The sequence below is a fragment of the Schistocerca nitens genome, chromosome 7, assembly GCF_023898315.1.
Source record: "Schistocerca nitens isolate TAMUIC-IGC-003100 chromosome 7, iqSchNite1.1, whole genome shotgun sequence".
NCBI lineage: Eukaryota > Metazoa > Arthropoda > Insecta > Orthoptera > Acrididae > Schistocerca > Schistocerca nitens.
This window is the reverse complement of record NC_064620.1, coordinates 117,555,177-117,582,631: the sequence shown is the minus strand read 5'-3', so window position 1 is coordinate 117,582,631 and position 27,455 is coordinate 117,555,177. Positions and strand designations below refer to the sequence as shown.

Here is a 27,455-nt window from a genome sequence, read left to right as displayed (position 1 = left end):
ACCGAGCTACCGAAGCACGACTCATGCCCGGTCCTCACAGCTTGGAAGGTAGGAGACGAGATACTGGCAGAAGTAAAGCTGTGAGGACCAGGCGTGAGTCGTGCTTCGGTAGCTCAGTTGGTAGAGCACTTGCCCGCGAAAGGCAAAGGTCCCGAGTTCGAGTCTCGGTCGGGCACACAGTTTTAATCTGCCAGGAAGTTTCATATCAGCGCACACTCCGCTGCAGAGTGAAAATCTCATTCTGGAAACATCCCCCAGGCTGTGGCTAAGCCATGTCTCCGCAATATCCTTTCTTTCAGGAGTGCTAGTTCTGCAAGATTCACAGGAGAGCTTCTGTAAAGTTTGGAAGGTAGGAGACGAGGTACTGGCAGAAGTAAAGCTGTGAGGACCAGGCGTGAGTCGTGCTTCGGTAGCTCAGTTGGTAGAGCACTTGCCCGCGAAAGGCAAAGGTCCCGAGTTCGAGTCTCGGTCGGCCACACAGTTTTAATCTGCCAGGAAGTTTCACAGAAGTTTAACTTTGTCAACCTCTTTTATCTGCATGTCTTCAAATGTTATACACATGCTGGGAGGAAATTATTACAGGTTGTGATCTGCATGTGGTGGGTCTTTTCCAAAAATTTAATAACACGTAATCAAATTTAAATCATTTATTAAAGTCAGTGAAAATCTTATTAGCAGCCATTTCTAAACCTGTACTTGACTGGCTATTTATTGCAATGTTTGTATCATCTGCAAACAAAGCAAACTTAGCATCTGGCAATGTACCAGACGAGAGGTCATTAATGTACACAAGAAAAAGCAATGGACCCAAGATGGAACATTGAGGAACATCACATGTAGTTAATTCCCAATTAGAGGAAGACCACTTTCTTTAGCTGTCCTTTGAACTGCTTTTACCCAGCCAGTTGCAGTAGAACTTGCAGTTTAAAGTGGACCTCTAACTACGGTGTGACTTGGCATTTAAAAATCTGAAAATAGACAATATACAACCATGCAAGTACTTTTTTAAGATGCATGTGACACTTTTGTTCAGTTGATGTGTTCCATGTACCAATATTTACTGTCAATATGATACAAATTATTTGATAATGCAGTAGTAAAGTTAACTACTTGTAGCGGCTCACCTTCTTTGTTTCTTTCATTTGTTTGATGTCCTCGGTGTTGACGTACTGCGTTGCTACAGTGGCTGAAAAATGGGTTGTGGATTCCAACACTGACTACTGTAAATCATGTAGCCGACAGGTGCACAGTTGCGTTTCACGGTACTTTAATTTCACTGTTCACAACCTCCTGATAATACACAGTTATCTGCCCAGTGCACTATTGTTTAACTTTCGAAGCCTCATTAATAGTGTGCAGACAAACCTCCACATACTGCTACATCAGTTTACCATTGAATGTCTACAAGCAGTAAAAACCTAGCAACAAAGTTCACAGTTCTTGAAAATTAGAAAGGTACCTATGGAGCAGACACTGCCATTGTTTTTACACACGGTCTAATTGCGTAACACTTACGGAAAAGTTGAAGCATTGTTGTTGATGTTCTAACCAACACAGGTTTCTCGACTGAAACTCAGCCATGGACTGACTGTCTCGTGACCAAAATTTTGGCCCTTGTATATCATCACAATAATAGGGACTGAAATTACACATTGTTCGAAGTTTAATTTACAGAAATTATAATTAAAAACTTAACTCATTAAATTAACTGAAAACATTGAAAACTGGTTCTTTTTAACAGTTCCTTCTACAGCAAGGGTTAAGCCGAATTATTTGTTTAAATCATGAAATTAACAAATATAAGTACACAAACAATACTTTGGACAAACTGTTAATTAGTTTGGAATTAATTAAGGGCTGGCTTTGCTAACATGTTTCCAACTACAGCCAAACAGATACTTTACGATTACTAGTATTTCGTCTTCCAAATGTTTATAATGAGTACAGAATTTATATTTGTTTATATGTCAACAATAGAATTTAAGTTACAAAAAAATTACTGATTTCAACCTGTAACAAAACTAGGAATAGTCAAAATAAAATAGAAAATCAATTACATACATAAAACTAAGCACGAAATTAGATCTGATGTTATATTCTTTAAAACTGAGGACCAACCTCTCTCTTCTATGGAGAGGCAGATAATATTTACGTATGTTAATGGTAATTACTTGAAATTGAAAAAATGAATTTTAAGGAGGCAGATGGCAAAACATGAGGGGAAGTAAAAATCTCCCAGTTTGCTTCGTAATCAGTCTTTCCTTCTCATCCTGTATGGTAAGTCTGCCCTAACGTGTGGTTCTGGGTGACTTTCCCAAAATCTACCCCTTTTCTTAGACCACTCCAGTCCTTTTCCTTCATTCTTCTTCCTTCCTCTTCAACCCTTATGCCTCAAGAAGGAGCCTCTGGCTCAAAAGCTTGCCAATCACATCAGTCTTTTATGCATGTGTTCTGCTGCCACTTCGTGGGAAGATTTTTTATCTATCCAATTATGTAGCTATTCACTGTGTTAGTTGAGGAACTGAGCAATTAAAAGTACAGAAGACCAATTGTGTTGTTATTTAAGTAAAGCATAAGACATTGTTTGCTTCCCTCTTCATAGTTCCTGCAGCATCCACAATTAAGCTTTGCAAATACATCAAAGAAATGTGAACTACTCCCAAACTGTGCTATTATGTGACTCCTACTTCAGTCCAAGATTTCAGCAACACTATCACTTTTTTTTCGATTTTTCGTATGTTGAAGAAACAAAGACAGAACAACAGAAATGTGTCTTACAATGATGACAAGAAAGGCACCATAAAAATCAATGATAAACCAGAATCAGATAAAATCTTGGGGATCAGAGGTACAGAAATCAGAAATATAACAAGCTGTTCTTTTTTCTGAGCCAATATCAAAATTATTTTTTTCCTTATCAACTACATTTCAATAGCGAATTGAACAATCATTTTAGTCATATATCACAGATTTCTTGTAAGCTTTATATTTATAATACAAACAAACTGAAACAATTTTTCAAATGTTCCTTCCTGTATTACCAACTATACATTACTTACTCCTTGTTTTTCTATATTATCAAGTAAACTTTGGAGATGAGTATCAAATAGTTCACATCTTATTGGCATCTCTAATGAGTAAAATGGGTTTTTCAGTGCATAGTCTGAATACAGTTCATAAATTTTCTTTAGCAGGACCTCCATCCCTTGTTGTTGAGGTTCTGCTACCACCATGAATTTTACTCCTATAAAAGAAAAAAAATTGTCAGCTTCATCAACTATATGCTCAGATACTATGTGAGGTGCAAAGTTACAGCACCTGTAAGTGTCTGAAAACAGTGGAGTTTAAAGGTATCTGCTTCCAGTACTTCAATTCCAGAACTCCTTGGCTCCGGACTTAACTGACTTGCAATTGCAAAGAGTGGATAGAACATGCTGGCCAAGAAAATTTTTTCATTGGTAGTCATTTTAGATCTTCCAAATCTCAAGTTAAGAGGAAAATTCTCTTCATTTTCTAAAACTTCAAATACATCTCTACCATCATCCAGTTGTCTCCCTGTGACTGGTATCCCATTCACTGAGATTAAGACATGTCCAACTGGAAAAAAATAACAAAAATGTAATAAATGTCGTGTCTGAAATACAGCAAATGAGAAATTTGAACAAGAATTTCCTTTTATTATTTATGAATAAATATTTATCCCTTGGAACTATATGGATCACGGCTGACATTTCCTTTCCACACAGAAACCTACGATTTTTCCCACGTGTTTAATGATGGTTTTAAAAGTTACAAATATTTACCAACTTTTCCCATAATCATCGAACAGTTTGAAATAAGGAAAGATATATTTATTTATTTGTTAAATAAAACTTGCAAAACCTGGACTACTAGTGCCAGTAAAAAATATGTTTTCAAACAAGGATGAAAGTAAAAGAAATGTGCAATGGAATAAAAAAAATGAAGTAAAAACTTGCCACCCTGACAAATACCACTCTTAAGTCCCACAACAACAGAGAAAACATTCCGAATAACAGTGGTGGTGGTGGTGGTGGTGGTGGTGGTGGTGGTGGTGGTGTATGAGGAGGAGATGGAAAGGTTTTGTGGGGGTTACACGGTTGGGTCAGTAGTGTCCATAATAAACTGTTGAAACATGGGTTATTTAAGATTTTCAAACACTAGATAAAAATTGGAAGGGAAGTGGAAAGAGAAGTGGCTAAAGTACTACATTTAGTCCTAAAAAAAGATGAGCCAGCCACATTGCAATACAATGAACTCTAAACATTTACTTTGTATCCTGCAAAATTTTAAAACAGGCTGTCATCAGCTAAAAGAAAGGACAGATTTCAACTGTGTTTTCTTCTGTCCTTTCGTGGTAATATAAATGGGAAATCATCAAAATGTAGCATAATGAAATGTGTAAATCAGATTCACCACAAACTGGTGAGTCTTTGTCAGTGTTTCTCCTCCCCATATGAAGCCAAAATGCTGAAAATTAACAATGGTGATGTTTATAGTGATGTGCTGCAACATTTACTGGTAAGTGTCCACACTGACAGGCAATGCTCAAGAATCAGTTGAATGAGGATTATGCAACTTACCACTTCATTGGGTGAATAAAGTTTCCTTAAGATGCTTCCAATGAATTTGTTTGGTGTCTGCTTTTCCTATGACTACTTTAATGTATTGTTCCACAATAGGTTGGACCAGATCAATACTGCTGCATATTTTATGGTTCTTTATATATCCAGTCACTGATCACAGACCATTTAATCAAACAATTGGGGGGAGGGGGTCTCTGATTATTTGTGTGCAATAATGACCATTTATTTATACTTATAGCTGACAATTTGTGTACCAAACTTTGATCCTTTGAAAGTTTCCTGCATTTTATTACAATCTGGCATATAAAACAAGCTTATATACTGACAGATATCCACCAGATCATTTATAAATATCTTGAAGAGTAACAACCCTATAACACTCCCTCACTTTCATACCTGACTATTTCAATTTGTTAAGAATGACACAGAGTTCTATCAGCCAAGTAGCCCTCAAACCAATCACAAAAAGCTAGTCGAGTTCGTGTTTGATTCATAAGATGACAAAGTATAAATTTATTAAACATAGTTTGAAAGTCAAGGAACATAGCATCAACTCAGGTGCCCAAATCTACTCTCTTCTAGATCTCACAGACAAATCGAGATATCACAGTTTCACAAAATTGATGTTTGTGGAATTGGTTTCGGTCTGTGTCATAATACACGAGCATAAAATGTGTTCTAAAATACATTGTCAGTGAATTAGGTCTCCAGACATATGCATTTGTCTCAGAACCCTTCCTGGAAACAACAACGACTTGCACCATTTTCTAAACTTTTTTGATGCTTTTCTGTTCCAGCAACCTACAATAAAGTGCTGCTACAATGGAATACATTGCTTCTTATCCTATATGTAGAATTATACAGAGATCACATTGAGTTCAGTAGCCTTTCCATTGTTGAGCATTTGTAGCTGAGTATTTTGTATTTACTTATCTCAATATCTGTCTGTCAGTATTCATGTCAAAACTGAAAGAAGGAACAGTAGCATGACTCTTACCTCCACCTGACAATAAAATGCAAGTAAATGTTTTCACATTCAAACTGTTTCTGTTGTTTCAGCTTTGTCAGGAGACAGGTGAATGACTATAAATTGCAAAGGGTTATGAAGAGCAATGGAACTCTGCTTGGGAAGCATTGTAAAATCACCGCATTAGAAATAGTGTAACAGATTTTTATAATATAGTAGAGGTATAGGGTAAGGATGATACCAGACACTGCCTTTAAGGTCTGCTTTAGATTTTATCACTGGAAGAACTAAAGCCACAACTTCTCCTCTTAGAGAATGTTCACTACTGTAGATGGCTGGATCGTAGTAGTTGTTGATGATGATGGTGATGGTGATGATTTGGGCAAAATGTTCTAACACGGTGTGGGAAACTTCACCTTTGCTTGTCTGGAGAATTACATTATTCCTGAGAGCATTAATATCATACCTAGTTCCTCTCCCAGGAATACTCAGGTCATACTATTGATAGGCTAGTGAAACTGTTTAAGCCTGCAATTTAATCACAACTAATGCTGGGTTAAGATACAATTTAAGTTGCTTTGCCTTTGTTTGCACAATGTTTTATGCATACGGAAACCAGATCAGTGGTTCGGAGAAGACACTTTGATTTATCAAAAGCTTTCGATACAGTATCATGTGAAACATTATAAAACAAACTGCATTTCTACAAAGGTACAGAAAATCATGTTGAATAAGTGAAATCTTACATAATTTACAGAATGTTTTAACAACATGAATCAGAATATTTCATGCCTCACTACATAAATGAAGCACTGAGCAACAAACAAGAACATTTAAAAGTAAACTAAGCTATTGGACAACTTCCTTTGCCAGATTTAGAAAAAGCACATACTCCCATTGCAAGTAGACTAAGCTATCAGATGAAGTCTCTTCCCAGATTTTTTTTCTAAATCTGATGTATGACTTTGTATGATAGCTTAGTCTGCTTTTAAATGAGCCTGTCCGCCCCTCAATGCCTCATCTGTGTGGTGAGTAGCAACCTATCCTAATTCATATTGTTATTATTCCAGAGGGCTTTACCACTGTTTACTAGAATTTTTCATGTTGAACTTAGTGGTATATAGTCTGGGTGACTGCCCACGCATGCTGGTATTCTACATGAATCTAAGTACAAGTTCAAATTGTATTCACTATTTATATTAGGGAGTTTCTGTACAACTAATGGAACATGTGTAAGCAGTCTTTTTGCTATGCTGGTCTGCAACTCAATGTGTCATCTTTATGGCAAGTAGCCATCTATCCTTTTCATAATTATACCACTGTTTTTTTGCATAATGGCTTTTCTTCCAGCCCACATGCCTGCTTCTTTACTTCTTGAATCCCTACTCCTCACTGTTGATGCAGCATCCCTATATGCTAACATCCCTCATGGCCACGGTCTTGCTGCAACTGAACACTACCTCTCCCAGTGTCCTTCAGACTACAAACCTCATTCCTCATACATCTTACTAATTTTACCCTAACACACAACTACTTCTCCTTCGAAGGGAAGGTATACAAATGAATCCACAGCATAGCCACAGGCATTTGCATGGCACCATCCTACGGCAACCTGTTTATGGCCCATTCCTAGCCTCCAAAAACCTCGAACTCTTGACTGGTTCAGGTTCACTGACAATATCTTCATGGTCTCGTACATTTCCTGCTCCCGAAATTATCCCAGCCTTAACCTATGATAACCTACTGTCCGAATATCTTTCACTCAACAGTTTCAACCCCCTCTGTCCTATCATCTCCTTCCAGTTCATATTGTCTTGCCCTCATTGTGAAATGCTCACTGACAATGCACCACCAGTCTTTTCCCCTCTCTGCTCCTCTCCTTTTCTGCGCCCTGTCCCCCACCCCCACCTCCTCCATCACACATAGCTTCCTGCTGCTGCACCTGGCAACACTATCCTACCACCTTTGCCCCTGCATGCTCCACCAGATAGCACTCTTCTCTCCTGCTACCCATACCCTGCAATTCCTCCCCTTTCCCTGCCCCACTCTGGACACAACAGCTGTAGTCTGGCCAGAGAGGCCGAAGGTGGTGGTCAAGTGTGCCTACATGTGTAAATGTGTGTTTAAGGCTTTGGCTGAAAGCTCAGTGTGTAATAGTCTCTTCATTATGCCTGTCTGCAAGTCAACATGTCATCTTTCTAGTGAGTAGCAATGTTCTTTTTATTGTTGATATTCCAACGTAGACTTTGTTTAACATGAAGCAACAATGTAAGTGCAATAGTTTTTTCTAATGATCTCATGGCCTATGTAATAACAAGAACAGTAGAGATATTAAAATATGAATTAGAACTAATAGCTGATGAAATGTGTAATGCAAATTCCCTCCTCATCAGTCAAGAAAAGATGATGATGTACATATTACATGACATCAATGCATGTTAATAGAACCAGACTAAAATGCTGTCAATTTTTCCTTGTGATAATAAAGGATTTCAAACTGTCTTCACGATAAACATTACAGAAAAGCTTGTATAATAAATAAGGAAGTGTATATTTGCTCTGAGGCACCTATGCCACTTTTTTACTATTACTGTGCTCAAAGTAATTTATAATGCTGTAAGTCATAAAACACACAGCAGTATACTAAGGAGCCAACAAAACTTTTTGCCAGTATTTTTAAATTGCAAAAAGAATGCATTGAGGATAATTTGCAGCATGGCTCCCAGAGCTTATTGTAGAGCTAGTTTACGAGTACTCCGAATTATACCTTTATTATTTACTGTGTCATCTGTATGTTATCCCCTTGGAGTCCTGTCACCAGTGAGTAACAGTCAGTGGCTTGTAAGTACATAACATTTGTACAAACACTCAAATCTTAGATATGAAATTCTTTCCTGGGGAACATCGTACAAAATATACATACAGTTTTCCAACTAAAGAAAATAGCCATAAAAATACTATCTAAAAATAGTACTTGGGTTCATTGTAAATACCTGTTCAAATCACTGAGCATTTTAACTACATCAAGCAAGTAAATTTGCCAATCAGTTAAGCACATCAAACATAACTTTGATAACTACTGCATAAATAGCTCTGTTCATGACCATAGAACAAGATCTAGACTGAACTTATATTTACTATAAAAGAATAAATATAACACTCAAAACATTTTCTAACAGTATTTCAAATTGAACAATAAACTGCCTAATGAGATTAAGGATATTTTATTAAAATAAGCTCTTTCCGACACCACTAAAAATAGGGCTGCCTGTTAAGCTCTATACAAAGAGGGTTTACTTACATGACACAGTGTAAGGGTTTGGCAAAAATATGTAACATTAGTTAAAATAATAAAGCACCTCTTCCATTTCACAACAAACTTCTTTTTTTCTTACACTTTCAGAGCCCTACATCAAAGCTCTGCAACTTATACAACTAGATATCTTATCCTTGTTCTGAGCTCATCTCCAGTAATTATGAAGGGATATATGCGCAGTTTTCAGGTAAGCAAATAAGAAGTTAGGATACATAAAATGGAAAGCAAACATCATCATCATGGGATCCTGATGTCAACTGACAGTGTGTGTACCATAATCCACTCAGCAACTGGTATTGAGAAATGAATTATCAATGTAGCACCAGCTTTTTATGTTATTAGATAATTTCTTTGCAAGAATTTATGAAACTCTCATCTTTCAATCTAATCTATACCCCAGGCTACACAACAGGGCAGTGTGTCATCACAACCTACACTACAAAAAGTAATATAGACACAAAAGAAATAATGTCAGTGTTCTGTTTGCACACATACGACATAATATGTCACATCATCATTACATTAAGGAACAAAGCCAACATCTATTCTCAATAGGATCAGCTGACCTGTATTGTATACTAGGAGTAAAATGAATGAGGTTGAGCCATTTTAAGCAGACTGGTCATATTTTCAGGAGAGAGGAGTCTCCTAGACTAGTTATCCTGATTTAGGTTTTCCATGGTTTCCTACTATCAGGACCAGTACTAGAACATTTTTCCACAGAAGTGACTTTGGAGCCCACCTCAACCCTCTTTTGTTTCACACTCTTTCACCTGTGTCAGATTTCACCATTTGTAGTGATATGCACTTTTTATAAACATTGCACGTGGGTGACCTTGGTGCTCCACTCACTTTGGCACCCGAAGCAGCCATTACTAATTTGGAATGTCACAATCCTCTCAGTTTTGCATCCCAAGCTGTGGCTCATGTCACTTGTGCCTTAAACCGGCCCTGCCCACGATATAAGGCTACAGCTATCTGTTCCATCCTTGTCAAACTAGACCTGTATGTACGCAAATATCTGACTAAACGAATTATAGGAAAAGATAGAGTGCTACTTACTGTAAAGAAGACACGTTAAGTTGCAGACAGGCACAATTAAAAGACACTTACACAAAAGTTTTGGTCGCAGCCTTCATCAGCAAAAGAGAAACAAATACCATTCACACACACAAGCAAGCACACCTCATGCAATGTGTAAGTGTCTTTTAATTGTGCCTATCTCCCATGTAACATGTCTTCTTTATGGTAAGTAGCAATCTATCTTTTCCTACACTGTCGATATTCCTACCTGGAGTTTCCTTTGTTTACATTGCTTGATTTTGTCAATATGAATTGATTTTTCTCCCTTAAATTACGTGTGATAGCTACATAAAAGTTATCCACTACTCCACCACCACCACCACCACCACCACCACCACCACCACCACCACTACTACTAGCATCTAGGCACGACTTATGGCCTTCTTAAGGACAATTCAAAACAGGTTATATGTTTGCTATAGGAAAAAAGTATAAGAATATCTTAAAAAGAAATCAACTATTGTTTCAAAGTCTGTATGTTACAAGCGTGTAAAACCGGGCTTCAAATAATTATAGAATCAATTTTTTAGAAAATAATTTGTTCTTTATACAAGAACATAACAAAACAAACAGGCATACAGCAGGTAAAAGTTGCAGCAATTGAGTGGAATAGAAAACAGTTAAACAAAAAGTATTGTAATGACTGGCCTAGAAACACCCTATGACTAATTCCCCTTTAGGACAAAGGAAAAAGATGTTTTACTGATATTAGAAACTCTGCAAGTGTTCCCAGAATGAAATATTCACTCTGCGGCAGAATGTGCGCTGGTATGAATGGTAGGATACAAGGTATTAGCAGAAGTAAAGCTGTGAGGATGAGTCACGAGTCATGTTCTGGTAGCTCAATTGGTAGAGCACTTGCCAGAGACAGGCAAAGGTCTCAACTTCAAGTCTCAGTCTAGCACACAGTTTTAATGTGCCAGGAAGTTTCATATCAGTAAATATTCTGCTGCAGAGTGAAAATTTCATTCTGGAGACGTCCCACAGGCTGTGGCAAAGCTATATCTCTGTTAGGGTTGTTTAACATATCCTTAATAATTCAGAGTTTCAGATACTTCCTGGAACCAATTTCTTATTTTTCTTCCCTGTGATAGAACCTCTAGCCCCATTAACATTCAACATATTTTAGTGAAAAAAACTTTCTCGCTCTTGAGAAAGCCACGATACCACTTTTCTCCAGTTTGATTGTTTGCAATGCAGTCTTAGAATTTCACAAATCTGCCTTTTCAATAAGTTTTTGCAAAGATCAATAGAGATTGTCCTCACAAATTGGCAACATCATATTGGACAGTCCACAACCAAGCCCATCAATATTTTTTCTCCCCCTCCCCCTCAAGACAGAATATGTGCCACAGTGCCCAGTAGTGGAGACAGACCAGAAACTTTATTCCTTAATGTTCTTGGAGCATTATACAATTTGCTTGCAGTAACAACTTTCATTCCCCCAACAATAGCCTCCAGCGCATTTTTAACCCCACTGAGAGGATACTGAAATCTCTTATTTTTTGGTTGACTCCAAAACTTTGTGTTAAAAAGTGTTGTATTTTCAAAATTCATGTAACAAATTTCACTAAGTTACAAGGATATATCAATTAATATGAGGTGCTCAGACAAGACTAATAATTAGGTCTATCTCTGTATAAAAAAATACTGGAAACTGTTTAAATATACCTACTTAAATAAAATCAGCCTAGTTAGAAATGAAGACCAAATCTGTATTATAGATGTAGTGTCATATTTTTAAAAGTGGCCTCTACAGGACACACACATCTCTACTTATGGCCAAAAGCATGGGCGTAACAGGGAACCACGACTAAAGATGGATTTGTTAATGGCCACAGAAGTTTAATAATATGTTGTTGGGTTGTACCATACTGAACTTGTAAGAAATGAAACTATAATACTTAACCTTACCTTCCAACAGATCAAGTTTGTTCTGATGTTTTATTTAAATGTGTAGAATATTAAAAACAAATTGTGTGTTGCTTAAAGAAAAACTCTGTGAAACAACTTCAACACAGATATTTTCACAAAATCATGATTCTGAACAATAACAAAGGAATGCTTCTACATCTAATTGAATAGCACATTTCATGTTGTTCATAATAAGCTATTACAAGATTGGCTGATATTCAAAAGAAGCTTCAAAATTCACTAACTGCATCAAAGTGGCCAAAGTGAGGTAGTGGCCAAAACATGAGCCTTGACACTACTACTACTACTACTACTACTACTACTACACAGATTGGGTGTACTTAAATGGGAACGATCACAGGTACCAAGTCATATGCGTCAAGAAAAATAACCTGACCAAGTATGACATTGTAAGTTAGTTCTATATTTATTATCACTACTTTACTGACTATTGTATATGTTAACACTAGTGATGTATTAACACTTACAATGCCTGATAGCTTCTGAGGCCTCGTACGATTTACTTGGACAAATATCTTGAACAGGTTACACAAAATACCAAATGGTATTAAAGTTCTGTGATTAGGCCATAAGGATCAAATTTTACTAACCAGAAGCCATGGCCATCTTCGGAAAACAGCATCACTGAAGCTGGTGTGGAGGAGCATATACACTGATCAGCCAGAGCATTATGACCACCTACCTAATAGCTGGTATGCCCATCTTTAGCAAGGATAACAGTAGCAACATGTCATGGCACGGAAGCAATGGGCCTTGGTAGGTCGCTGGAGGGAGTTGGCACCACATCTGCACACGCAGCTCACCTGATGGCCATAAACTCTGTATTATAGATGTAGTGTCATATTTTTAAAAGTGGCCTCTACAGGACACACACATCTCTACTTATGGCCAAAAGCATGGGCGTAACAGGGAACCACGACTAAAGATGGATTTGTTAATGGCCACAGAAGTTTAATAATATGTTGTTGGGTTGTACCATACTGAACTTGTAAGAAATGAAACTATAATACTTTACCTTACCTTCCAACAGATCAAGTTTGTTCTGATGTTTTATTTAAATGTGTAGAATATTAAAAACAAATTATGTGTTGCTTAAAGAAAAACTCTGTGAAACAACTTCAACACAGATATTTTCACAAAATCATGATTCTGAACAATAACAAAGGAATGCTTCTACATCTAATTGAATAGCACATTTCATGTTGTTCATAATAAGCTATTACAAGATTGGCTGATATTCAAAAGAAGCCATGTTCAATCACATCTCAGATGTGTTCAATCAGGTTCAAATCTGGAGAGTTGGAGGGCCATCACATCAACTGGAACTCACCACCGTGTTCCGCGAACGACTCCCATCACACTCCTAGCCTTGTGATGTAGTGTATTATGTTGTTGAAAAATGCCACTGCTGTCGGGAAACATGATCGTCGTGAAGGGGTGTATGCGGTCTGCAACCAGTGTATGATACTCCTTGGCTATCACGGTGTCTTGCATGAACTCCACTGGACCCATGGGTGCACACATGAATGTTTCCCATAGCATAATGGAGACACTGCCAGCTCGTCTCTGGCCCACAGTACAGGTGTTAAGGAGCTCTTCCCCTGGAAGACAATGGATTTGTGCCCTCCCATCGGTATGATGAACAAGGTATCGGGATTCATCAGATCATGCAACATTGTACCAACATCGAGCGCCAATGGTCACGTGCCTATTTCAGTCGTAGTAGCCAATGCCGTGTTGTTAACATTGGCACATGCATGGGTCGTCGGCTGCTTAGGCACATCATTAGGAGTCTTTGGTGCACTGTGTGTTCATACACACTTGTACTCTGCCCAGCATTAAAGTCTGATGTTAGTTCTGCCACAGTTCATCACCTGTCCTGTTTTACCAGTCTGCCCTGCCTATGATGTCTAACATCTGTAATGATGGGTGGCCACATAACCCCATGCCATATGGATGTGGTTTCACCATGTGTTGAAGATGCTCACCACAGCACTCCTTGAACACCCAACAGGTCATGCAGTTTCCAAAATGCTCTTGCTCCAGGCCATCACAATCTGCCCTTGGTCCAAACTCAGATATAATAGCGCACCTTCCCCATTCTACACACAGACAGCATGCTCACTGATACTACATACACTGTGTACCGTGTGTGTGTGTGTGTGTGTGTGTGTGTGTGTGTGTGTGTGTGAGAGAGAGAGAGAGAGAGAGAGAGAGAGAGAGAGAGAGAGAGACTAGCAATCATTTCTGCTATCAACTGGACGGGTTTATATCAATAGCAAGTCAGTGGTCATAATATTCTGGTGGATCAGTATATTGATCACACCACTCTCCCAACTGTTATCAGATTTGCAATCTCAAAATCACTATTCATTTTAAGTTCCTTCTCAACTATCTTCACAAGGCTGAGTTCATATAGTTCAGGAGCTACCAGCAAATAAAAATCCTGGGCAATATTGGAAATTTAACCAGCTCCTTCAAATAGCAGTCAGATCTGCTAACTGCTCAGAAATAGGGACCATACTGTACTTTAATTTCTCTATATTGGGTGAGGGAACACGTAAATGATATTTTGAGTTGAGAGTGAACACCAATTTCCTAAGCTAATTTTTTAAAGTCACTCCAATTACTTATTCCTTCCCTGGCACATCCTTCTAACATCCAGTGTATCCAAATCAATAACACATTAAAGTGGAAACACACGGGGGTTATGGTTTAATGTACCTTCGACTAATAGGTCTCTAGAAATATAACAGGCATTGTTTTGATGAGGATGAGGAGAGAAATCTACATCTACATCTACACCTACATTTATACTCCGCACGCCACCCAACGGTGTGTGGTGGAGGGCACTTTACGTGCCACTGTCATTACCTCCCTTTTCTGTTCCAGTCGCGTATGGTTCGCGGGAAGAACGACTGTCTGAAAGCATCCGTGCGCGCTCGAATCTCTCTAATTTTACATTCGTGATCTCCTCAGGAGGTATAAGTAGGGGGAAGCAGTATATTCGATACCTCATCCAGAAACGCACCCTCTCGAAACCTGGCGAGCAAGATACACCGCGATGCAGAGCACCTCTCTTGCAGAGTCCGCCACTCGAGTTTGCTAAACATCTCCGTAACGCTATCACGGTTACCAAATAACCCTGTGACGAAACGCACCACTCTTCTTTGGATCTTCTCTATCCCCTCTGTCAACCCGATCTGGTACGGATCCCACACTGATGAGCAATACTCAAGCATAGGTTGAACGAGTGTTTTGTAAGCCACCTCCTTTGTTGATGGACTACATTTTCTAAGGACTCTCCCAATGAATCTCAACCTGGTACCCGCCTTACCAACAATTAATTTTATATGATCATTCCACATCAAATCGTTCCGCACGCATAATACCAGATATTTTACAGAAGTAACTGCTACCAGTGTTTGTTCCGCTATCATATAATCATACAATAAAGGATCCTTCTTTCTATGTATTCGCAATACATTACATTTGTCTATGTTAAGGGTCAGTTGCCACTCCCTGCACCAAGTGCCTATCCGCTGCAGATCTTCCTGCATTTCGCTACAATTGTCTAATGCTGTAACTTCTCTGTATACTACATCATCATCCGCGAAAAGCCGCATGGAACTTCCAACACTATCTACTAGGTCATTTATATATATTGTGAAAAGCAATGGTCCCATAACACTCCCCTGTGCCACCCCAAGGGTTACTTTAATGTCTGTAGACGTCTCTCCATTGATAACAACATGCTGTGTTCTGTTTGCTAAAAACTCTTCAATCCAGCCACGCAGCTGGTCTAATATTCCATAGGCTCTTACTTTGTTTATCAGGCGACAGTGCGGAACTGTATCGAATGCCTTCCGGAAGTCAAGGAAAATAGCATCTACCTGGGAGCCTGTATCTAATATTTTCTGGGTCTCATGAACAAATAAAGCGAGTTGGGTCTCACACGATCGCTGTTTCCGAAATCCATGTTGATTCCTACAGAGTAGATTCTGGGTTTCCAAAAACAACATGATACTCGAGCAAAAAACATGTTCTAAAATTCTACAACAGATCGACGTCGGAGATATAGGTCTATAGTTTTGCGCATCTGCTCGACGACCCTTCTTGAAGACTGGGACTACCTGTGCTCTTTTCCAATCATTTGGAACCTTCCGTTCCTCTAGAGACTTGTGGTACACAACTGTTAGAAAGGGGCAAGTTCTTTCACGTACTCTGTCTAGAATCGAATTGGTATCCCGTCAGGTCCGGTGGACTTTCCTCTGTTGAGTTATTCCAGTTGCTTTTTTATTCCTTGAACACTTATTTCGATGTCAGCAATTTTTTCGTTTGTGCGAGGATTTAGAGAAGGAACTGCAGTGCGGTCTTCCTCTGTGAAACAGCTTTGGAAAAAGGTGTTTAGTATTTCAGCTTTACGCGTGTCATCCTCTGTTTTACTGCCATCATCGTCCCAGAGTGTCTGGATATGCTGTTTCGAGCCACTTACTGATTTAACGTAAGACCAGAACTTCCTAGGATTTGCTGTCAAGTCGGTACATAGAATTTTACTTTCGAATTCACTGAATGCTTCACGCATAGCCCTCCTTACGCTAACTTTGAAATCATTTAGCTTCTGTTTGTCTGAGAGGTTTTGGCTGCGTTTAAACTTGCAGTGAAGCTCTCTTTGCTTTCGCAGTAGTTTCCTAACTTTGTTGTTGAACCACGGTGGGTTTTTCCCGTCCCTCACAGTTTTACTCGGCAAGTACCTGTCTAAAACGCATTTTATGATTGCCTTTAACTTTTTCCATAAACACTCAACATTGTCAGTGTCGGAACAGAAATTTTCGTTTTGATCTGTTAGGTAGTCTGAAATCTGCCTTCTATTACTCTTGCTAAACAGATAAACCTTCCTCCCTTTTTTTATATTCCTATTAACTTCCATATTCAGGGATGCTGCAACGGCCTTATGATCACTGATTCCCTGTTCTGCACTTACAGAGTCAAAAAGTTCGGGTCTGTTTGTTATCAGTAGGTCCAAGATGTTATCTCCACGAGTCGGTTCTCTGTTTAATTGCTAGAGGTAATTTTCAGATAGTGCACTCAGTATAATGTCACTCGATGCTCTGTCCCTACCACCCGTCCTAAACATCTGAGTGTCCCAGTCTATATCTGGTAAATTGAAATCTCCACCTAAGACTATAACATGCTGAGAAAATTTATGCGAAATGTATTCCAAATTTTCTCTCAGTTGTTCTGCCACTAATGCTGCTGAGTCGGGAGGTCGGTAAAAGGAGCCAATTATTAACCCAGCTCGGTTGTTGAGTGTAACCTCCACCCATAATAATTCACAGGAACTATCCACTTCTACTTCACTACAGGACAAACTACTATTAACAGCGACAAACACGCCACCACCGGTTGCATGCAATCTATCCTTTCTAAACACCGTCCGTGCCTTTGTAAAAATTTCGGCAGAATTTATCTCTGGCTTCAGCCAGCTTTCTGTACCTATAACGATTTCAGCTTCGGTGCTTTCTATCAGCGCTTGAAGTTCCGGTACTTTACCAATGCAGCTTCGACAGTTTACAATTACAATACCGATTGCTGCTTGGTCCCCACATGTCCTGACTTTGCCCCGCACCCTTTGAGGCTGTTGCCCTTTCTGTACTTGCCCGAGGCCATCTAACCTAAAAAACCGCCCAGTCCACACCACAAAACCCCTGCTACCCATGTAGCCGCCTGCTGCGCGTAGTGGACTCCTGACCTATCCAGCGGAACCTGAAAACCCACCTCCCTATGGCGCAAGTCGAGGAATCTGCAGCCCACACGGTCGCAGAACCGTCTTAGCCTCTGATTCAGACACTCCACTTGGCTCTGTACCAAAGGTCCGCAGTCAGTCCTGTCGACGATGCTGCAGATGGTGAGCTCTGCTTTCATCCTGCTAGCGAGACTGGTAGTCTTCACCAAATCAGATAGCCGCCGGAAGCCAGAGAGGATTTCCTCCGATCCATAGCGACACACATCATTAGTGCTGACATGAGCGACCACCTGCAGATGGGTGCACCCTGTACCCTTCATGGCATCCGGAAGGATCCTTTCCACATCTGGAATGACTCCCCATGGTATGCACACGGAGTGCACATTGGTTTTCTTCCCCTCTCTTGCTGCCATATCCCTAAGGGGCCCCATTATGCGCCTGACGTTGGAGCTCCCAACTACCAGTAAGCCCACCCTCTGCGACTCCCCAGATCTTGCAGACTGAGGGGCAACCTCTGGAACAGGACAAGCAGCCATGTCCGGCCGAAGATCAATATCAGCCTGAGACAGAGCCTGAAACCTGTTCGTCAGACAAACTGGAGAGGCCTTCCGTGCAGCCCTCCGGAATGTCTTTCGCCCCCTGCCACACCTCGAGACGACCTCCCACTCTACCACAGGTGAGGGATCAGCCTCAATGTGGACAGTATCCCGGGCAGCCACAGTCATAGTCCGATCGGGGGATGTGTGGGACGAGCTGGCCGTCCCCGACAAACCCCCATCCGGACCCCCACAGTGATGCCCATTGGCAACAGCCTCAAGCTGTGTGACCGAAGCCAACACTGCCTGAAGCTGGGAGCGAAGGGATGCCAACTCAGCCTGCATCCGAACACAGCAGTTGCAGTCCCTATCCATGCTAAAAACTGTTGTGCAAATAACGTCTGAACTAATCTACAGAGAGCACAAACAAATCGACACAAAATTTAAATGGTTATTAAAATACAAGATTGCCTAGTAAATGCAGTAATGCTGCTACTTGCGCACTGCTGAGACACTGCTCGGCGGCGGAAGGAGACTAGGCGATTTTACACTATTCAGGCACAAAAACGCGATGTTACAAGTCTCAAATACTATAATACGCCCGAAATTTATGAATTAAACAATGCAAGTACCAAAAACCCGCAAAGAAATTAAGAATTAAACTATGTAACAAATAAGGGAAATACGGAAGCGTCCGATCCCGCCCGTCTGCTTTGACCCATGACGTCACAAATATGGCGGAAACAAAAAAACACACAAACACACAAACACACACACACACACACACACACACACACACACACACACACACACACACACACACACAAACCCCTGCAACCCATAGAAGATAAAGATGCTTCAGTAGCTGATTAGTGTTTTTTGTCTTTTAAAAAAAAATCTCATGGGATAGAACGAACAGATCAGAAAGATAAATATAATAAACTAAAACCGAAATTGGAGGAAACATATAATTAAAATAAGTAATAAGTGTTTTTAAATTAAAAAAAAAAATCTCACGAGATAGAACGAACAGATCAGAAAAGTAAATAAAATAAGATAAAACAGAACTGGAGACAGCCACACTCAAACCAAACTCCGCGCCGTCATGACGTCACACACGACAACACCCTTACGTCACAGGTCAAAGCCGACGCGTGGGATCGGACACTTCTGTCGACCCCAAATAAGTGAGCTAGGAGTATACGACTTTCTGCTGGCAGCTGCTTATCCAACGGCTGCATGTCACTTTCAAAGGAACCAATTGCCTTAACTGATTTGGGCAAACCATGGAGTATTCAAATCTCAATGGCTCGATGGAAATTTTAACCATCATCCTAATATGAGTCTTGGCATTTTAAATAATGTTTAGTCATACACAGGTGACAAATTTACACACACTAAACGAGCAGACAAATCGACTGACAGTGGAGTATGCCCTTGTTGGATTTGACTGCAGGCTGAAGATGTAGGACTGGGACCAAATGATTGTTTCACATATATTTTCCAGCTCCTGAAAACAAATTTTGACAACTGTTTCCCATCAGTAACAATAAAGAATCCCTTAAATAAACTACAAAATGGAAGTAAAAAAAGGGCAAAGGCAAGGATGGTGTACTTACAAGTTCAAACACAATGTGTGTTATTTTGCTGCTAAATGACCGAGTTAAAACAGCAGCAGATGCCAGAGACAAAGATATGATTCATTGCTCTTATCTGAAAGGTAAAGGATTCTACAGGAAGGAAGTAGAAGCAGTCAAGAAGGGTTATAATATTAAACTCATTTCTGAAGCCTGCAACCCATGCAAAGTGGCCTGTGAACTGGTTGGCGAACACAGAAAACGACTCACTGCCCTATTAAATGCTTGCAGCCCTGATGGTTTTATTGGTGTTGTTGGGAGTAATGTATCTGAAGTACCAGACTTGGAAATTGATATTACAAGCAGTATCAGCATTAGCAATAGTTGTATCTTGACCAGGAGGAAGTGCTTCCAGAGGACATAGTGAAAACTGTGAAAGGTTTTAAACTCTCTATTAGCATAGATATATGTGGCATATCGTGTGCTGAAACTGCAATGAATAACCAACTGTTGTTTCATTTCAAAGACTACAACCTCTCACTGAAAAACCAACAGGGATTTTAGAAGAGGGAAATCTACGTTTACTACAATGTTTGATGTAACAACATAAATAATGGAAGCAGTTGAAGAAAAGAACTGCACAGCACTAATTCTTTTGATCTAAATGAGTCATTCTATTGCATTTCTCATAAGACACTGTTGGAAAAATTACAATCCTATGGTATAAAGGGTGTGGTTTTTGAGGCTAAGTCATCTTACCTAAAATACAGGCACAGCAAAGTGCTTACATCCAGGGAGTGATGTCTTATGAAATGGTACTTGATGGTGTACTGCAGGCTCCATACTTGGCCCTGTGCTGTTTTTAATATTTGTCAATGACTAATGCTGTGGTGGTCATACCCTGCTCTTTGCAGATGATACACCATTAATAACTAAGGACACACAAATTCAGCAGAGACACTAAAGGATTTTGAATTTATTTATTTGTTTTTATTTATTTAGTCACTTTTTAAGTAGCCAAAAAGTTGACCAAATCAAACAAAATGAACTTAAATGAAGATACAACCCAGAAAATATTATGCAGCACTGTCGACTGTAGAGGCATAGCAAATGTTGATGGTGTCAAACTCCTGGCAATCACAACTGACAAAAAGCTGATGTAGACCGAACACAATGAACATGTGTGTTCTAAGGTCTTGAGTAATTTATCTCCTCAGGTAGCTCAAATATGTGATACCAGGAAGGAACTTGATCACAATAATATCATGCACTATTCCACAACCATATCACTGCTCTGGGGAGACAGTACTAGAAGTAAAAACATATTGCTCCTACAAAAGAAGGCTGTAAGAATAATATCTTCAAGCATGAAATTTGACCACTGTAGATCCACTTTCAAGCAGCTAAGAGCAATTACAACATTTAGCCTGAATGTATTCGATTCTGTTGCCTATATAAAAGAAAATCAAGGCTCCTGCAAGACAAGACATTCACAGCTACGACACATCTGATATGTCTGCCATTGATATTCCAAGTTGTCACATGAAGAGAGAGACAGGGCAGTTTTCCCCACAGCAGTCCTGAAGATGTTCGACCACCTACCACTGGATGTTAAAACGTTGCCACTGAGGACGTTCAGAGCTAGAATCATGCCTATGCTGTAAGAATAATATCTTCAAGCAGCAGCCACTACATTCTGTAAATGGATTCTTCCCTATAAGTTGAACTGTTGACTGGTCAACATCATATCACCACATTTGTAACCACAAACTAGAAACATTTAAGACCTGTACAGAGTTGTTTGTTTTGTTTACAAACACTGTTTATAAAATCAGTATTGCGTAAAGTTTTTTGCCTGTTATCTTAGTTTTAGTAGTGGTTTTAATATATAGTCGGTAAGATAGGACGTAATCTGGCTGGGCATGGCCAACGAACGATGCTTACTTAGTAACAATAATAATAGTTGAATGTAGCAGTTCAAACTAGAAGGAATTAAAACTAATGTGTGGTTTACTCAGACGCCACAAGCAGTAGAATAATTGGATAATTGGTCTGGGGAGGTACTTTTGACTTTGTGATAAACGTGGGCGAGTAATTGTTAGTGAAATCACATGTATTTATAATAAATAATACAATGAAAAAGTATTCGTATAGTAATGTTCCAGACTAAACGTGCAAATTCAATTGAATGCTGGTAGCGGTAAATGTGAAGAGATTGGCACACGATAGACTAGCATGCAGATCTAATCAAACCAGTCTTCGAACTGAAGACAAGTACAAAAATAACCCTTCAAAAATGTTATTTCAACGTAAGGTAACTCTCACGTCGTTCCTCTGTCGTTCAACGCAGAATCTTGCATTGTGTTGACACTTAAAAACTTACCCATTATACCATCCCTCTGACCAAAAACAACTATTATCTTTTTATTTTCATATATAAGCTTAATATCCAAGGGATAACTGAACGTTTTTTCTGTCTCAATTTTTGGTACATTGTGATCATGATTAAATATCAGACCACCAGACTTCGATACGATGTAAACACCGTACACAACCATAATGCATCACAAACCACACAACTGGACAAGGTTATTGTGTCAGCTGCTCCTCCCATGACATCAGATTGTGTCGATCTATCGTTTTATTATCATTTAATGGAGACGACGAAATAATAACATAACTGATCTTTATTTTCTCGTTTAGCATTTCAAACCAGAATGGTTACTCCACTAAAGAATAATGACAAAGCAAGCCCTTTCCCCGACATGTAGCCATGCGCATCGTATCGAGAATCGATCGTGATTTGTTATTGCAATGATATTTTCTGAATGTTGTAGTTGAGTTTGTTTGAATGTGACTCGCGGAATATACAAAATGGAACATTTTTATGTAAGTCATTTCAGTTATTACAGGAGTTCGAGTAACAGAATACTTTATGAATGGCCCCGCTTTCTTGCACATCTCCCAGAAACTGTTAAAAGTGTTACAAAGGTGCAAAATCTTGCTGCCCGATGTACTTTGTTGCCTTGGATTGCAAGAAATTACTTTGCAGTGTTGAGTGGCACTATTCTAACGACGCATCTTCTTTTAGGGCATAATGTACGCTGTTTTCCGCGGGTGTATAGATAGCATAAAAGGCACTGTAGGAATATTTATTCTGGATAAGCAGATAAAAGAAAAGGCATCTCAGAGTACACCCAAGAAGGACGCTACACCCAGGAGAAAGGATTCGTATAGGAAAGATGAAACATCGAAATTGTCTTCCAAAGAGCCAGAGTAAGCACTGTATTTAATTTATCCACATGCAACACTGTTGGCAGTCAAATACTATTATGTTTGCTTTCTAAAACATTCTAATTTCCAGGACAGTTTCCGTGTTATCTCGGGCACTACAGTGTTGTGCACTAAATGGTGTTGTGTTTTTATTCAGTATATTTCTTTTTGAATGTGGGGTGCTGCCTTTTTTGAGATTCTTCTTGTCCATACTCTTCGGCCATTCACCAGATACAGAAAATACTGTCTGGTCATGGATACATCCAATACTCACTTGGACATTCAGCACCATGTGGGTGTTGCCTCTTTTCTTGCTAAGCAAGATTGTAAATAGCTTGTGGTTTCAGGTGAGCATCATAAAATATTTGTACAATTTTATGTGCCATTAGTAATTCATGTATTAGAAATGAAATGAATTCTCATCAGTATGCCCTCCAGTATGTAACAGTAAGTTTAACAGCTTAGAATCATACTCTCAAATATATATCCATATTTACTACTAGTCCAGCAGAGGATTGGGAAAAAGAGGGAAGAAATTTTGGCAGCCTATTGGAATGTCAGTGATTGTACTTCATAGGCCTATAAAAATAAATAAAAAAACAAAAACAGACCAAATCGTGTGTAAGTTTCGTTCTACTGGCAGAAACAAGTTTTGGTGATGGGTTCCTAAGCTTCTCTGAACACTAGCCCTCGTGTGGTGTGTAATCTTGGTATGATGGTTATTACAATCAAAACCAGTTATTGGTAAAGGTATGGCATGGATGTGAACATTAGGCTTTTGCAAGCAGCCAGTTTGCTACCACAACAAGATTTTCGGTTTTGGGAAGGGGGTATCCGATACTCCACTTTTGACACTCTTGTAATTATTTATTTTGTTTCAAAATACAGCAGTTACATATACAGATAAAAAGAAATAGCAAAAATTATGAAGAGTTCTAAATGACACAAAATAATTTCTGTAAGACAGGCAAATGAGTTACAAACCCTCTGAAAATAGCACACTATTTGCTGCAACATGGTTGAGTGCAAGAAAAATGAATCACGTGCTGTTTGGCATCGGGCATAATTCCTATACAAATTCTACAGCCTTTTTTGCAAGTGTAGAAGCCAAGAGCTATCATATCAAAAATACTGGCATTACAGAAGCTTCACATTCCACCCGTTTGCTTTGACCCGTGACATCACCAGTATGGTGGAAATGGTTAGTTCCAGCGTATACAATATGGCAATCATGACATCCCTACATACACATGCCAACAAATGCAAACAAAAATAAAAATGACAGTAATGTCTCACTCCAAAAATGAAATGTAACAAACGGGACAACCACGGAAAATTGGAGGCTTAGGTTGGGGACAAGCTAAATATGCAACAATAAAGAAACACTGCATCATCCTAAAACAAACAATATAAAATTCAATTATAACATTTTGTTTAGAATTCTCCAAAAATAGTGCATCTCTACTGTTTATTATATACTCGTCCCTATATGCTACCAGCACTTTACCGTCCCCCATCTCTAATCTGCTATCCTTCTCCCTCCCCGCCCCAGCCTCCTCCTTGTCCCCACCACTCAAAATCTGAATCCTCACAGTGGCCAGTAGAAATATATTTTTGAGATTTTGCATTTAGGCCTACTACTTAATGGTTTTGGAATCTGAACCATGCCATGACATACAAAGACTTTCAAGTGCCTTAGGTCCAGTATTTTCCCAGTCCATACTTCTTAAGATTCGTGTTTCTCACCACTTTGATAGGTAATATGGTAATTAAATACATCACAGTTGACACTGCCTCTGCTCAGAAACTGTTAGGTAGCTCAGTCAGCATCACTCAGCACACTTCTTGCCTTCTCTACGCTGGTTCTTTCGGCACGTTCTTCAACACCATTCTGAGAGGGCCTATAGCAAATGGTAGTCTCAAGCCTGGTACTCATTTCATTCAACTGTTCCTTAAACTAACTGTTTACATATTCTGACCCATTGTCTGATTTAATAATTTTAATTCTCTTCCCCTTTTGTCTTTCAACAGTTTTGGAATAATCAGCAAATAATCACTCAGTTGATCATTGGTACTTATAAAGTAAACATGACTGTATGAAGAAAAATCATCTATGTATGCCACAAAATAGTAGCTACCTCCTATGGATTTATTCTCCATAGGTCCACAGAAATATGTGTGAATGAGTTGTAGGACTTCTGTAGATCTTCTTTGACTTGATTTAAATGGCAGGCTGGCCAGCTTCCCTTGCAGACACACTTCACGTTATTTGTTCTATAATTTTCCATCCCTGTTGCCATAATCTTCAATAAGGCCATACTTTTTTATTTTCAAATGTCCAAGTCTCATAAACCACAAGAAATCTTTGCAGCATAAACAGGTTGATTTCCAGCTTCAGCAATATCCTGAACTGTATTTAATTTGTAAATACCTCTGAAATAGTTGTAGTAGCTACAATGCCACCACAAGAGTCGATTATCTTGGCTCCTTCTGTATCGAAGATAACTTTGTTACCCTTCTTTACAAGGCCTATTACACTTACTGACAGGATATTAGTTCCAATTTTCTTCACATAATGTACATCATGGGCAGTACAGTTTGTTTTTCCCCATTCACTAGTAAATTAAGATCAACTTTTCCTGCGAGGCCACACTTTAGGCCCATCGACTGTGGAAATTCCAATGTCAGGCATTGAGTGAACATCATACAAAACTGATGGAGCTTTAATGATATGCACATAATCTAGAAACCATTTTGCATGATCCTCACTTGCTGCACTAAAAGAATAAAAAGCAGAAAGTGCCTTACATTTATGGGTAGTTTTCTTCTCAGGAATACTAGAATTAACATGTCTTCTGGCCTCTGAAACATTTTATTGGCTTTTTTCTTGTATTTACAGTATAAACCTGATGCTGTTTTTTCTTTGGATCATAAGAATCGGGTTCATTTTTCATGTCCTGTAGAATCGTTACCTTCACATTCTTCACTGTAATGGGTAGTCCCAAACTTTCCAAACCCATAATCATAGGTGAATATGTCTCTGGTAGTCCAGATAACAATAAAATGCCAATCCATTCTTCTGCAATTTCTAAACCAATTTTCCCACCGAGTGAGGTGGCATAGTGGATAGCACACTGGACTCGCATTTGGGAGGACCGCGGTTCAAAACCATGTCCGCTCATCCTGATTTAGGTTTTCTGTGATTTCCAAAATGGCTTCAGGCAAATTCTGGGATAGTTCCTTCGAAAGGGCATGGGTGATTTCCTTCCCCATCCGTCCCCAATCCGATGGGACCGATGACCATGCTGTTTGGTTCCCTCCCCCAAACCAACCAAACAGTATTCTTCAGACAATTTGAGAATGACATTATTTTATTCGCTTATTCATCCATGTTTTTGCACTTGTTCAATCTTGTAGTTATCAGCTCACAAAGTTATCCTACTTTTCTGGTTGAACCTCAATCTTCAAATGCGTTTTTAAGTTTGTCCCATACCTCCTATGCAGACGTAGCATTTTCTGTGTGAATGTAATTTACTGGACCTATCAATAGGATTAGTTTTGATTTCGCCTTCTGATCCTTAGCAGAAAAACTTGATTCTGTAGATTTCAGTGTACCATTTACGACATCCCACAGGTGATCCAAAGGCAAATACACCTCAATGACAGGTTTCCAAGTTAAATGATTCTCACAACCTACAAGTCACTGTATTTGCGGTATCTGTGTTGTATTTATATTAACAGTTACTTTTATTAACACATGACCACATTTTACATGTGGGCTATGCACAAGATCTCGTTGCCAATCAATAACCATAGAATACTATTTCACAGAGGTCTAATGCTCCCAGCACAATGTAGTCTATGCATAACTATACACATTGGAAAAATACTTTGTTCACATATCTCTAACAGAAACAACAGTACAAACAGAAACAACAGTGCAATATGCCTTCCGTCCTCTTTTTTCCAAGCCATACAATTAGTCTCCCCCCCATGAACCATGGACCTTGCCGTTGGTGGGGAGGCTTGCGTGCCTCAGCGATACAGATGGCCGTACCGTAGGTGCAACCACAACGGAGGGGTATCTGTTGAGAGGCCAGACAAACATGTGGTTCCTGAAGAGGGGCAGCAGCCTTTTCAGTAGTTGCAGGGGCAACAGTCTGGATGATTGACTGATCTGGCCTTGTAACATTAACCAAAACGGCCTTGCTGTGCTGGTACTGCGAACGGCTGAAAGCAAGGGGAAACTACAGCCGTAATTTTTCCCGAGGACATGCAGCTCTACTGTATGATTAAATGATGATGGCGTCCTCTTGGGTAAAATATTCCGGAGGTAAAATAGTCCCCCATTCGGATCTCCGGGCGGGGACTAATCAAGAGGACGTCGTTATCAGGAGAAAGAAAACTGGCGTTCTACG

The 27,455-nt window shown here is 39.4% G+C and overlaps 2 protein-coding genes across 3 annotated transcripts in view; one reads left to right on the top strand and one right to left on the bottom strand.

The window, feature by feature from the left end:
* Window positions 1–663: 663 nt before the first annotated feature.
* LOC126194675 (trafficking protein particle complex subunit 4) lies at window positions 664–22,490 on the bottom strand. Its single transcript, XM_049932875.1, has 4 exons — window positions 22,148–22,490; window positions 3,319–3,597; window positions 1,125–3,244; window positions 664–968 (listed from the first exon to the last, which is right to left on the bottom strand). The coding sequence occupies exons 1-3, from the start codon at window positions 22,320–22,322 to the stop codon at window positions 3,045–3,047; spliced, it is 654 nt and encodes a 217-aa protein (XP_049788832.1). The 5' UTR covers window positions 22,323–22,490; the 3' UTR covers window positions 664–968; window positions 1,125–3,044.
* The window catches only part of LOC126194674 (etoposide-induced protein 2.4), a 50,437-nt gene continuing 45,322 nt past the window's right edge, over window positions 22,341–27,455 (top strand). Inside the window, exons 1-3 of one of the 2 annotated variants that reach the window (XM_049932873.1) lie at window positions 22,341–22,755; window positions 22,856–23,040; window positions 23,129–23,384. In XM_049932873.1, coding sequence (XP_049788830.1) covers window positions 22,639–22,755; window positions 22,856–23,040; window positions 23,129–23,384 — 558 coding nt within the window. In that variant the 5' untranslated portion in view covers window positions 22,341–22,638. The remainder of the gene's footprint in view (window positions 22,756–22,855; window positions 23,041–23,128; window positions 23,385–27,455) is intronic. The other variant, XM_049932874.1, reaches the window with a different exon arrangement.

Bases quoted from the DNA above. Each gene is read 5' to 3' on its own strand.
- LOC126194675 (XM_049932875.1), bottom strand. From the start codon at position 22,322: ATGGTTGTGTACGGTGTTTACATCGTATCGAAGTCTGGTGGTCTGATA. The intron at 3,598-22,147 runs GTAAGTTTTTAA...ATTTTTTTCCAG, and splicing joins TCAGAGGGATGGTATAATGG to TTGGACATGTCTTAATCTCA. The intron at 3,245-3,318 runs GTGCTGTAACTT...TTTCTTTTATAG, and splicing joins CTGTTTTCAGACACTTACAG to GAGTAAAATTCATGGTGGTA.